Below are 13189 nucleotides of genomic sequence, written 5' to 3'. Positions count from 1 at the left end.
TTTTTTATAAATGTATAACTAATGTTGTACTTTGTTTAAAATAAGAATCATTCAATACTACCATAAGAAGTCACTAAAAAAAAACCTAATGAATTATTTCTATTGAGTGGTGCTTTATTATACGCTAACGTGAAAAATCTAAACTTTTAATCTTTGTATCGTATTTTAACGCTTCTAATAACAGTAAATTATATGTATAAGTTATTAAGACATAATATAACTATGAGTATTCTAAAAAAAATATATTACATGAAACAACTGGCTTTCTGATTTCAGTACTTATTAAACGGTATACTAACGTGAAATTGTGGGGAAAAAAAATATAATATACGCACCATAGCGCCACCAATATGAGTTTGAAGTTGACAGTAATAGCAGTAAAATCAGGAAGTGGAAACTAATAAAGTAATAAGCATTTAGCAATACAACCAATGTTTGAAAGTAAAAAAAAATACCACTCAGAACACTGCAATGACCGGGTGTTGTCCAACGTGTCTCGGTTCGGCTCACTTCGGCGCTCAATATAGTGACGCGTGACGTGAAATAAAATCTAAAAGTAAAGCATATTATGTAGTCGGTTAAAATACTAAAAATGTATTATCAAAAACTGTTATACTATTATACTTAAGTAATACGTACAGGCACAAGTTTAAAACAATCACAACACATCGACTATCATGAGCGCTTAAATTTAAATTTGTATAACTTTAAAACTCGAACACCTATCATAAAATATGCCTAAAACATATTGAAAAAATTTTAAAATGTATATTATACATAAATTAAAAATCCCTGAACAGTTTAAACATTTTAAAAATAAAAAATACATAAATATAATAGAAAGTACCTATGCAATATTATAATCAATTAAATTATTGAAATAAAATACAATAGTAATTACTGCTTTTATGACAAAATAGTGTAAGTATTTTATGATCTTTGTCTTATAATTTCATTAACGAAATGAGTCATGTATTATTTGCATCCTAAGTAGTTAGATTTTCAAGTATAAAAAACCTACAACGTTAAATTGACCATGTATTTATAATTTATATCAAATAAATTGCTTAGTCTGATGATTTTGTACAAAGGAAGAGTACCCATAGGCTATAACAGATACTAAATATGCTGGTAAGTATCAAAACACATAAAAAAATATTACAAAATCTATGCCTAATATACAAAAATGTATTTATTTTATTTAGAATATTTAACACCAATTGTACATGCTGATTAATTTTTATTCACAAAGATTGATAAATAAAATGACTCACACATAAATGATCACCTACATTATATTATTTTAGTAGCTTTTTACCTGCTGACTACTTTAGTGCTACTTACGTAGTGGGTACCAGGTATAGATTAAATATACTAGTATATTTACACTACATATACACAATACACAGGGAGTATAATCACTTGCCCCAAATATGAATATAAATTGAACTTTAAAGTACGTTACACGTTTATAACATAACGTTATAATAATGAAAAAATTGTGAATTCGTGTAAAATAGTATGATATAGTATAATAAACATATGGCGTAATAATCAATTTAACGCTTCATCTATTAAATACATTTCTTCTTGAATTTGAATTCCCGAACATCTGGCGTTTAATTATTGTTACACCAACTAGTAATAGATAATAATCGTATCATCAAATAATATTTAACTTTAAGATTATTTAATTTTTATAAGTGATATACATTAAATTATTGTAATAAAAAAGTAATTATAATATTAAAAGTGTATCAAATTACACACGACAATACAATATAAAATTCAATAATTCAAATTAGTAGCATTCTTATAATGTTATATACAGGTGACTGAACTTACATTTATTTAAAAGTTATGTATAACTTATAATATACTCATACATATAATAATAAAATATGCATAAGTTTTTTATAATAAAACCTCAATAGTAGGTAGCTAACTTCATTATGTAATATAAATAAATATTTTATCAAGCACGAGTAGCAAGTGTCTACAATCTGCGTATATATGATATACTTAATAATTACTATGTGCCCAAGTATTTCACTTTAGGAACTTTAATATGCTTAGTATACACTATACTTATATAATTTAATGATTTTCATAAATCATTTGTAATAAATAGATACAAATAATTGAAAATAAATTGAATTGTAATCATAATCATAATATAAATAATGCACATATTGAAATTAACACTTTTGTTAGCACATTACAGTCATAGTTAAAATACAAAATATACATTATTTCGAGTAAAATTATTATTATTATTTTTATTATTGAAAATAATAAAATTTCGGACAAAAAGGTAAACATATGATTTCACAAGTTTTCAGTGTTTTTTCTTTCCGTATAAAACTACTTTTGGAAAATTATTCCAGCTTTTCCACAATTTGAATTAGCAAATTTGAATTGACTCATTTCAAATTAGCATGTACTTATATGTACTCAAAACTCAAAAGTTAAAATTACAGTATAATCATATAATATTCACATCTCGTATGTCTCGTAAAGCCGTACGTCTCGACAGTATCTCACGCCTTTTATTATCCAGTAATCTAATTTCTTCTTTGATATACTTATACGATAAAAATCGATTAGTCAACCGTATATCTTAGTTGTATTATTGCTAACTGTTACCTATACAATATTATTTATCAGAATATTACCTATTATATATTTTAAAACAGAAATATCTGTACAATATTTTAAAATTGGATGTTACGAGAGTAAATTTGGAGATGTACAAATTTTAAGATCAAAGTTAGAATTAGCATTTTTGGGTATACACTTTTTTTTAGTTTTATTGTTAAATAATATTGATGCACAAATGATATAAGACCTTTTAAATGGCTGATGCGCAAATTATGTATAACCCAAAATCAAACCATACGCAACTGTCTTACAAAAAAATGTCAAAATTAACAATAGCGATGCGCAAACGACAACCGAGTCAACTGACGCTGTCGAAGCTGGATAACTTATCTTGGGGAAAATATTAATCAATTTCTAGTTATGTAGCTCGATGATCATTTAATGATGTTTATTAAACGTTGTATGAAAAAATAAAATCAAACCATTTCAACGATCATAAACGAGATTACATTACAAGAAAAAACGAACATGCCTTGTTAAATTGTAGTATTTTGATAATTTTTTTTACAAGAATCTGTTGAAATTATTTATCAGTATAAGAATAAGTTAAAATTCCGTAGATAACTAATAATTAGATTCTATATAAATAATATATTTATATTTTTGTAAATATTTGCAAAATCACCAATTATACTATAATATATTTATATTAATTGCATGATATTAATATTATTTTTAATGAATAATTTTATCCTATATAACAGTTCAAACAGCTCAAACCATATTTTATTTACCTATTTAAAATACGAATGATACGACTTGATTTTGCTCAGTAATATTGTGCTCAATTATGTAACATATTAACATTTGTATAATATTTATGACGTTATTATTAAAATATTAACGTTATTTTAGGATAATGTCACGATGTAGGTAATAGATATGTTTAAAATATAAATATTAGCAATAAGCGCCATGCACCCAAGTCCGTGCTAACGTGTCTAACCACGTATAAATATTATTTTTATCAAATCTAAAAAAAATTGTTAGTCCGGAGATAATTGGTAGTTTTTATGAATATTGGTCAACAAACTAGACGTACTTACTTAATAAATAAATAGTGAACAAAAACAACTTCTTACTCGTAGCCGGTATTATTATTTATCAAATACTATTACACAAAAATTAACAATATTGTCACTGACTATATAGTATATTATACTCATTCACTAACTACAAGTAACGATAAATTGTGCTATAACTTACGCTAAAATAATTTATAGACTATGTATCCAATCGAGCCGGACAACCGCTACCAACGTGATTATTTTACAGAACCAAATGTGACCTTTAGTTTAAGTATGATAATTTTATATTATTATTAATTATAATTAAAAACAGTATTTGATGTTTTTCCAAATAGTACAGTGATTTTATTATTAACAAATTCTAAAATTAAGTTAGGTAAGTACACATTATTTAAAGATGCATCATATTCAGTTCACAAGCCATCATCCATAAAATATTTAAGCCAATCAAGTCTTTAAAAAACATAATGAATCGTCCCCAAAAGCAGTTTTAATCATTAACTATATTTCTGTAGCATTTTTACCAAATTTCAAACAAAACTTGATGCACAAATTAATTTATATTTATCGAAGACACCAAACGAAATAAATTAACTCAATTATTTAACCATAAATAACATATAATCGTCTAAAGTTTATAAATAATAATATCCATCGACGATTAGGTTCACACAATTTTGTAATACTAGTATGTAAGACGAAATAGAAAAAAATCAATCTTTTAAAATGTTATTAAAAATATGGGCGTTTATTTTTAAATTATTAAAATATATTGATGATTTAATCTTATAAATTTCAAAATAATAGTAGAGTTCAATACCTAGTTGAAATTGAAACGTAGTACATAGAAAACATGTGAGAAAACCTCACATATTATAAACAATTTATGGATTGAAGAAAAGAATAAACTGAAAATGAAAACAGTATAGCAATATTGATAGTGAAAATACTTTTTTTCATAAACATTACAATATATCTAATATGTATATTGAACAGTGTTTTATGATTATTGATTAAGAAATCCATGTAGTTGTTACTTTATTAGCAATAGACAATAGTATAATATTATAATAGTAATAACTTATTACTTATTAGAAGAAATCCGTTCTTCCAACAAATATTGTAATACTAGTACACTATCAACAGTTAAATTTTTTTTACCATAAACAAAAATGTTATTTATTTAAAATCTGTATGCTAGGTATAGTAGATGCATTATGCAATTGGCCAATTTTAATTATTTAACCGATTAATCATTTACTTATTTAATAATTTTGTTGTTGGTATTGTTATATTGAATTTAAAAATTTCTATTATGTACTTCAATTTATTTACAAGAATTTGCTTGGAATTCTGATACTTAACATTGATTTCTTTTTTTTTGTCTCAATTTTTGATGTTCAAAGTTTTAGAATTGTAATGTAATAATAATTATATGCAAAACGTAAAATAATAATAAATTCATATCAATATTATTATTTAATATTTACTATTATAAAATGTAATATGCTTTGTTTAAGGCGATTGGGTATAGGCAATATATAGGCATACAAAACTAACACAACTTAATATTGATATTTGACTATAAGTAAACACGATAATAATATTAAGTTTACACAAAATAAGTAACAGCACTTTGCTGTAATACCTTAGAACGTACCTACAACTTATTAGAAATTAACTTTTATATATAATATGTACAATTCATATTAATTCATAATATCGAAACAATGTATGTAATTACCGCCTCTGCCAATACCTACTCATTTTTTCGTAGCATACAGGTACGCGTTTCCGACTTCCGCCTTCTTCATTCGATTGACTAACATCGCTCATTGTCGTCATCAAACCTTGGACGATTTCATGACTTCATTGTGTATAATTGATTTTCACAAAGATTACGATTAATAAAAGCATTGACTATAGAATAGACTATTCTATAATCAATGGTAAAAGCTAAAATAAAATGGACTCCGTATCTATATTTGATTATACTATACCATAAACTTATCATCTTATTGACTTAACACATTAGGTTATTTTAGGTATTAATGATATTATAAACATATCAATACACGTCATGTGCTTATTGTGCATTTTTGCCATTGGACATGTACCTAGGTCCTAGGTACTCTAAGTATACCTAATGAATAATAAATCTAACCAATAACCATATCCACGTAGGTACCACGAATTGAGATACAGGTGCGTACTTACACAGTATAACTAGGGCTCGGATGTTTATACACTTAAAACTACTGTAATATGCATGCATTTATGCACTAAAAAATTACGAAATATGCAATCAAAATATGCGCTAAATATTATAAAATATGTATTTTGAACCAATAAAAATGTCAAAATATGCACAAAAAAATGTTATTTAAATTCATAAAATATAAATATTTAATTTTTATTACCTAGTAGTTATTTTTTTTTTTTAATATAATTTTAAATACATGTTTTAAATTTACATAGCGTTTTATTTATTTTAATTTACATTATTATTTATTAATTAGGTATTACCATTATGGTATTTTTAGCGTTATACTGTGTTACCTACTATGGTTTTTTTTAATTTGTTCAAATTTGTAACTGCGTCTTATATCATTAAGTACATTTTTGTAATATGAAAAGCTCCATTCTACATCAACTGATGTTATCTTAGACCTTGTCCAATTAAGTACCCATAATTCTGAACAAACACGATAAGTCGATAATAAATATTTATATTTTACATCAATGCTTGGTAGGTTGTAGACTGTAATTACCACCTATACAATTTATAAATACAAATTGTGAAATTAATTGTATAGTTCGATAATTAAATTGTTTTTTTAAAAAAAATGTTCTGAAATATGCATTTTTATTTTTAAAATCCCAAAATATGCAAAATAAAAATAATATTATTTGATTCAGTATAACATGAATTAAATTTGTATCCAGGTTATCATTAAATAATAGATTTTTTTCAGGCAATTTGTTGAAGTAATAGTTTAATATTGGTATTTATTTTTAATGCATCAACAATAAAGTTTAGCTTTAAACCGTTTAAATTAATTAGTTACTTAAGATATATGTATATATTCTATATGACTATAGAGTATTAAATTATAAAACAAAATTCATATATAATATACATAATATTATCTATAACATATAAAAAATAATTCCAAATTCCAATTTTAATAGAAGGCATTCAAGGACTAAACTGACACAAGAGATACATCATAATACTCAACAGAATTAACCAAACACATTAAACATCTTAAACAAAAACGTATTAAATAAAACTCCATAAATTTTAATTATTTTGTTGCATTCCAAATAAAAACAATCATGCAATATACAAAATTAGTTTTCACTGAAACAAGCAACTACAACCAAAGTTTGATGTTCTAAAAAACTCTTAGTATACTTAATAAATTTTACATATGTTATTAAAACTACTTGCAATAAAATCCTTGACTAACCTTAGATGATAATATGCAATATTTGATTAATTTTATTTTAGTAAAATAATAATAATAATGACTTTTATGTATATATATATATATAAACAACGATTAATGAATTAACAATCTTAAAATATCCAGTCTATGTATTCTGGTATGGCAAAACAGTTAAAAACAAATTATAAATTGAAAAGAAAATATATATATAAGTGTAATATATTAGTCACCACTTATTGGTTTTTGAGTATATGGACTTAAATACATTAGTTTCAAAGTGAATCCAATAAGTGGTGACTACTGTATCATAAAGTGATAATATTTTTATTATTGTTACAATTAATTAATAATAAATAGTTAATATAATATAATAATTATATTCAAGGTTATTCATTTTTATGAAAATTGTTTTTAAATAAGTCATATATATTTAACATAAATGTATACTTAATCATGAAAAATGAATATCTAATTCAAAATTACAGTGAAGTACAAGAGAATTAATTTAGGGGAAACGATTGCCACACATCACCCCCTCAAATATGCTACAGCAAGATCATAACATTTTGAAAACTTATACTATAATATTATGTAGATACAATTTCAGAAAATTTTAATTTAGTTAATAATTATTATACTGAAGTTAATTTTCCATAAGGCTTATGATGATCCTTGATGAGCCAAATATGATCTATAACCTCGCCATCCTAAGCAAAAATTATTTCATTAAACAATTATTGCATTACATTTTAAGTACATTGTACATTAATATAAACATAAATTATAAATACAATATTTATAAATATCATTGAATTCATACCTTATCATCAGAAACTTGTTCAACATATAAATGTGTACCATTATAAATCTTTAAACGACCATAACCATAATCACTATTTCTAATTGCTGACCAATCTGGAGGGTTTGGAATAAAATTGTCAGTTCTTTCTTGGCAACCCTAAAACAATAAATATTATTTATAAAACATTAATGTAATATTATTACTGTAACAATGGGATAAAAAAAATAGTAACTGACAGCAGAACCAGATGTAATGTGAACTGGTGCTCCTGGATTTGTATATGGTTCTAAATAAGAGCCATTATAAACAGTATGATCGTACACGGGCCACATTCTTTCATACGTATGTTCATGACCCCAAAGACACAAGTCAACTCCATTGTCATAAAATAGTTTTTCTAACCCAAACCTAAGCAAAAAAATAATGTTTTATTATTTTATTGATAAATTATATTCTTCTTTATTTAACATAAAGTAGTAATGAACTTACCAATGAAGTAATGGGAGACCAACTCTAGTAATTGTTTCATGATATGTACAATCATCTTTATCGTCATCTGAACAATACATTGGTCTATGACCATAAACAATTATCCATGGTCTCAGTTTCCGGTTTTCAGGTTTATTTGCTTCCTAAATAGTAAAATATATGATAACATATTGAATTTTTAAATAAATATAATAATTAAGAATATATTAGTAATATAATATAATGTAAATTTACTTTTAGATCATTAACAAGCCACTCATATTGCAAAACAACTGGTTTAATTCCATAGTAAAGGAAATAGTAAAACTCTGTAGAAATACTAATGAAATGAGCTGGTCCTAAATTAAAACTATACATCATGTTCTCATAGCCACCAGGCATACTGAAACGAGCTTTGTAATTGCTGAAATTGCTACAAAATAATAAATTAATATATATTAATATTTAATATTCATTAAAAGATTTTAAAATATTTTTATTGTTTTGTTTTAAACTAACTATTTTTGCTCATGATTGCCCGGGCAAGTCATGTAGGGTACATATGAAGCTATAGGTTCCAATTGACGCATAAATTCATCTCCAACTTTAGCATTTTCCTGTTAATAATAGAAATAATAGAATAAATATAATAATTATAAATTATTATTAAAAGATTTTACAGAAATTCATTAACTAAATAATAAAAATAAAAACTTTTAATTATCTAAAATAGATTAATAATTTATTTATTAATTGAAAAAAAAAGTTTGATGCTAAATACTCTACTTAGTCAGGGCAACAATTCAAAAAGAAAATATTCAAGTAATAAATAAAAAAAGATTACAAAAAAGGAATTTTAAATAGCAATTAATTTAAGTATTAATGTGAGTATTTTTAAATGTGTAAATATGCAATTATAAAAACAAGTTTAAGTATCAATGTATCATTACCACCATTTAAAAAATTAAATAAAATACTGTGTAAATAAAAAATTGTTAAGAATGTACGTATCATATACTTTATATTGTAATACCATTTGTACATAGTTAAGCAATAATTATCATATCAATGTAAATTTAATTGTTGGCTAATAATATAATTGTTGAAGCCTTTATTCTTGATAAAAAAAAAGTAATAAATAAACGATTTAGAGAAAAAACAAATTGTTGATATACCTACCAATTTAAAATATACATTGAAATATAACTAAAAGAATTAAAGTTGAGAAGTAATAAAAGATTAAGTCTAGATATTTATTATTATACATAAATTTAAAAAAAGCCATGAGAAATATGACATGAGTCAATATAATATTTATAAGGTTAAATGACAACCAATATAAAAATATATAAATGTTTTAATTTGATTGAAATAATAAAATACTGTAGAATAGTATTTTCAATTTCTTCGATTAGTAATACTTACACTATCCATATCGTATGCAAAATCACCGATATGAAGTATCATATCATAGAGTCCTCGTTCAGTTTCCTCCTGTAATCTAGGAAGAGATTGCGCATTTACATTACCCAAATCACCGAAAAAAGCTAAGCTAGGTGACCAATTGGTATCACTAGGAACAGTTTTAAACCAAAACTGGGTAGACCAGCCCTGATTACTTCCACAGTAGTACACTATATTAATACACAATTGCGTAAGCAATTACTACGAGAAAATATTTGTTTTTCACATATAATTACCATATTTATTAGATGGTTGTAAATCTGTAAGCTTAACACGATGTATATATTGAGTACGGTGAAGTTCACCACCATCTACAAACAATGTAGAAGAACCTATAGCTTTAAGAATTGGTCCGTTAATTCCATATTTTACAACAGATTCTTCTGTATTGTTCCATGTCGTCCATGTAACCACTAATTCAGTTTCAGATTCTAATAAACAAAGTCAAAGTATACAAATAATAGCTTAAAAAATCATTTTGTTTTTATGTGAAATTATTAAATATTATTTATCAATATAACATAAACAATTTTAAATTTTAAATAATAAGGTTGAATACAAAAAATGTATATATAAATATCAAAATACAATTTGAGTAATACTATTCCAATTAATCATTCTTATTCAAACAATTTAAAATTTATACGTAATATTATATATAAACGATTTTAGTAAATTTTTTTTCTACCATATAATTACTCTAAAAACATGCTTTTCAAAACAATTATAAAGTTTTTAATTTAGTAACCGTAGGAAAAAGTAATTAATTATTTATTCAAGTTAATACAGTTGACAAAACTACATATACTACAAATGTAAAATTTTGAAATTTGTATAATTGTTTTAAAATCTAATAGATTTATATTATACATATTTAAATTTCACAATGTATTGAATCAGTCCAATTCATAGTAAAAACAATTTTCAACTCACCACCCAATGATAAATGGATTTGTTCTGGTTGATATCTCACAAGAGGATCTGCTGCGCAAAATCCGAAAATTGTTAGGATAACTAAACGTTGACAAATCTTCATTTTGGTTAATAAGTTACTTTTCGAATAAAATCACACGAAAATCAATATATAATTAGTTGAAAAGATTTAAAATTATTGTAGAGTTACTAATCATTATAACTAATAAATTACATTTTAATTTATTTTTTAAACAAAACTATCCGCTTTTATTCCACATTTAGTAGCGTAATAATTATATAACTGCTGAACAGCAAATACGATTTAAGTGCTATACTTCCTAAAAAAAGTTATTATTACTCAATAGCAATATTGTTTTTATGATTGGTATTTATTACTTATTAATAATTGACAATAGATAATACCTTTTGTTTGATAAGCGATGAAAAAAATGAAACGATTTCAAGGCCACATATATGAAGTTAGAACCATTAAAATTATCAAATTAATAAACGTTAACTTGAACGTACCTATCTTCATACAATTATTTTTGATTTCTCACGATCATAATCATTATTTATTAGGAATAGGAATTGGAATTCTCAATACACTAAGTTTTTCTTTAACCGTTCAAATCTAGTCTAAAAAGTTAATTCTGTTCTCAAATTTTGAAATCGTTAATTTTTCACAGGTATACATTCAAATAATTTATGAATTTAAAGTAGACTTATATTTTTATATTTCTTTTATATTTGTTTATTGTGTTTCAGCCATGGCCGCCACAGTTGAACCTATTCCTGATGTCGAGATGACAGATGTGTCAGATTCTCAAGAAAAAAAAGATGCAGCGGTGATCCAAGAAATAAGGGACAACATCCGACAGATTGAAAAAGCTGTTCAAACAAAAGAAGCACGTTTCATGTTGCGCGTTTTACGATCCTGGTCTGTAACGCGACGCAAGCTCAATGCGGTGGTGTTATGGTCTGTGATTAATGGTTTTTACACACACTCTGCCTCTGACAAAGAACTATTATTATCATATGTTACTACACCGGCTGACATTCCAGAAGCAATCAAGATGCGCACTGGTAAAAACTCAACAGGAGCTCTACTACCTGAAATTGATGGCTATATCCGTTTGTTAGTATTAGTGCAACTCATTGATAAAGTAGATTATAAAAAGGCAGTGGAATTCTCCGATTTACTGATGGTGAAATTAACTGATAAAAATAGACGCACACTGGATTTGATTACTGCTAAAGCATATTTCTATCATATGAGATGTTATGAATTAACAGATCAATTACATAAAATTAAAGGATTCCTTTACAGTCGTCTGAGAACAGCCACACTTAAAAAAGATTATGAAGGGCAAGCTGTGCTCATTAACTGCTTGTTGCGTAACTATTTACATTACAATCTGTACGATCAAGCTGATAAGTTAGTTCAAAAATCAGTATTTCCAGAACAAGCAAGTAATAATGAATGTGCTCGGTTTTTATACTACCAAGGTCGTATTAAGGCTGCCCGTCTTGAATATTCTGTAGCACACAAAAATTTAGTTCAGGCTTTGCGCAAAGCGCCACAAAATTCAGCAATTGGCTTCAGACAAACAGTACAGAAGTTAGCTGTCACAGTGGAATTATTATTGGGAGATATTCCCGAAAGGCATATATTCCGTCAAGCAAGTTTACGTAAAGCATTGTTACCATACTTCAGACTTACCCAGTCAGTCCGTTTAGGAGATTTGACAATGTTTAGTGAAACATTAGAGAACTTTAAGAAAAATTTTCTTAGTGACCACACTTATATGCTGATTGTACGTTTACGTCATAACGTTATTAAAACTGCCATTAGAGCTATTGGTGCGTCTTATTCACGCATTTCAGTTGACTACATTGCTGAAAAACTCGGGTTAGATTCTCCCAAAGATGCTGAATTTATTATTTCTAAAGCTATTAGAGATGGTGTTATACAAGCAACCATTGATCCTGAACATGGGTATGTGCAGAGTAAAGAACCCGTTGATATATACTGTACACTCGAACCACAGATGGCTTTCCATCAACGTATATCTTTCTGTTTGAATTTACACAACGAAAGTGTTAAGGCTATGCGTTATCCTCCTAAATCATATGGCAAGGATTTGGAATCTGCCGAGGAACGTCGCGAGCGTGAACAACAAGATTTGGAACTAGCCAAAGAGATGGCAGAAGAAGACGATGATGGATTCCCTTGAATTAAAATTTAGAACAATAATATTTGCTTTGATGATTGATTTTATTATCTTTTTTTTTTAATCTATATCTATATACATATTAAAATATATGAAGTAATTCTAACATTAAGGTCTCTTATAAATCATAATTTATATACAAATTAAAAGTATATTTATTTCAAT

At 25.6% G+C, this 13189-nt stretch overlaps 2 protein-coding genes across 2 annotated transcripts; one reads left to right on the top strand and one right to left on the bottom strand.

Moving 5' to 3' along the window:
- Positions 1-7551: 7551 nt before the first annotated feature.
- On the bottom strand, positions 7552-11158 carry LOC112600601 (acid phosphatase type 7). Its single transcript, XM_025347872.1, has 9 exons — positions 10809-11158; positions 10112-10306; positions 9837-10045; positions 8931-9028; positions 8667-8844; positions 8433-8575; positions 8180-8351; positions 7962-8099; positions 7552-7848 (listed from the first exon to the last, which is right to left on the bottom strand). Exons 1-9 carry the CDS (start codon positions 10909-10911, stop codon positions 7774-7776), a joined length of 1311 nt encoding a protein of 436 aa, XP_025203657.1. The 5' UTR covers positions 10912-11158; the 3' UTR covers positions 7552-7773.
- A 198-nt stretch (positions 11159-11356) lies between these two features.
- On the top strand, positions 11357-13188 carry LOC112600599 (probable 26S proteasome non-ATPase regulatory subunit 3). Its single transcript, XM_025347870.1, has 2 exons — positions 11357-11479; positions 11559-13188. The coding sequence occupies exon 2, from the start codon at positions 11561-11563 to the stop codon at positions 13025-13027; it is 1467 nt and encodes a 488-aa protein (XP_025203655.1). The 5' UTR covers positions 11357-11479; positions 11559-11560; the 3' UTR covers positions 13028-13188.
- Position 13189: the final 1 nt, after the last annotated feature.

The sequence above is a fragment of the Melanaphis sacchari genome, unplaced genomic scaffold (genome assembly GCF_002803265.2).
Source record: "Melanaphis sacchari strain LSU unplaced genomic scaffold, SCAv2.0 Contig65_pilon_pilon, whole genome shotgun sequence".
Classification (NCBI taxonomy): Eukaryota; Metazoa; Arthropoda; class Insecta; order Hemiptera; family Aphididae; genus Melanaphis; species Melanaphis sacchari.
The sequence above is the reverse complement of the archived record's forward strand: the minus strand, read 5'-3'. Positions and strand labels throughout refer to the sequence as shown.

Excerpts from the sequence above, each read along its gene's own strand:
- LOC112600601 (XM_025347872.1), bottom strand. The coding sequence starts at position 10,911 with ATGAAGATTTGTCAACGTTTAGTTATCCTAACAATTTTCGGATTTTGC. Across the intron at positions 9,029-9,836 it reads TTGCATACGATATGGATAGT|GAAAATGCTAAAGTTGGAGA; the intron begins GTAAGTATTACT and ends TATTATTAACAG. Across the intron at positions 8,845-8,930 it reads GGCAATCATGAGCAAAAATA|CAATTTCAGCAATTACAAAG; the intron begins GTTAGTTTAAAA and ends ATTATTTTGTAG.
- LOC112600599 (XM_025347870.1), top strand. The coding sequence starts at position 11,561 with ATGGCCGCCACAGTTGAACCTATTCCTGATGTCGAGATGACAGATGTG.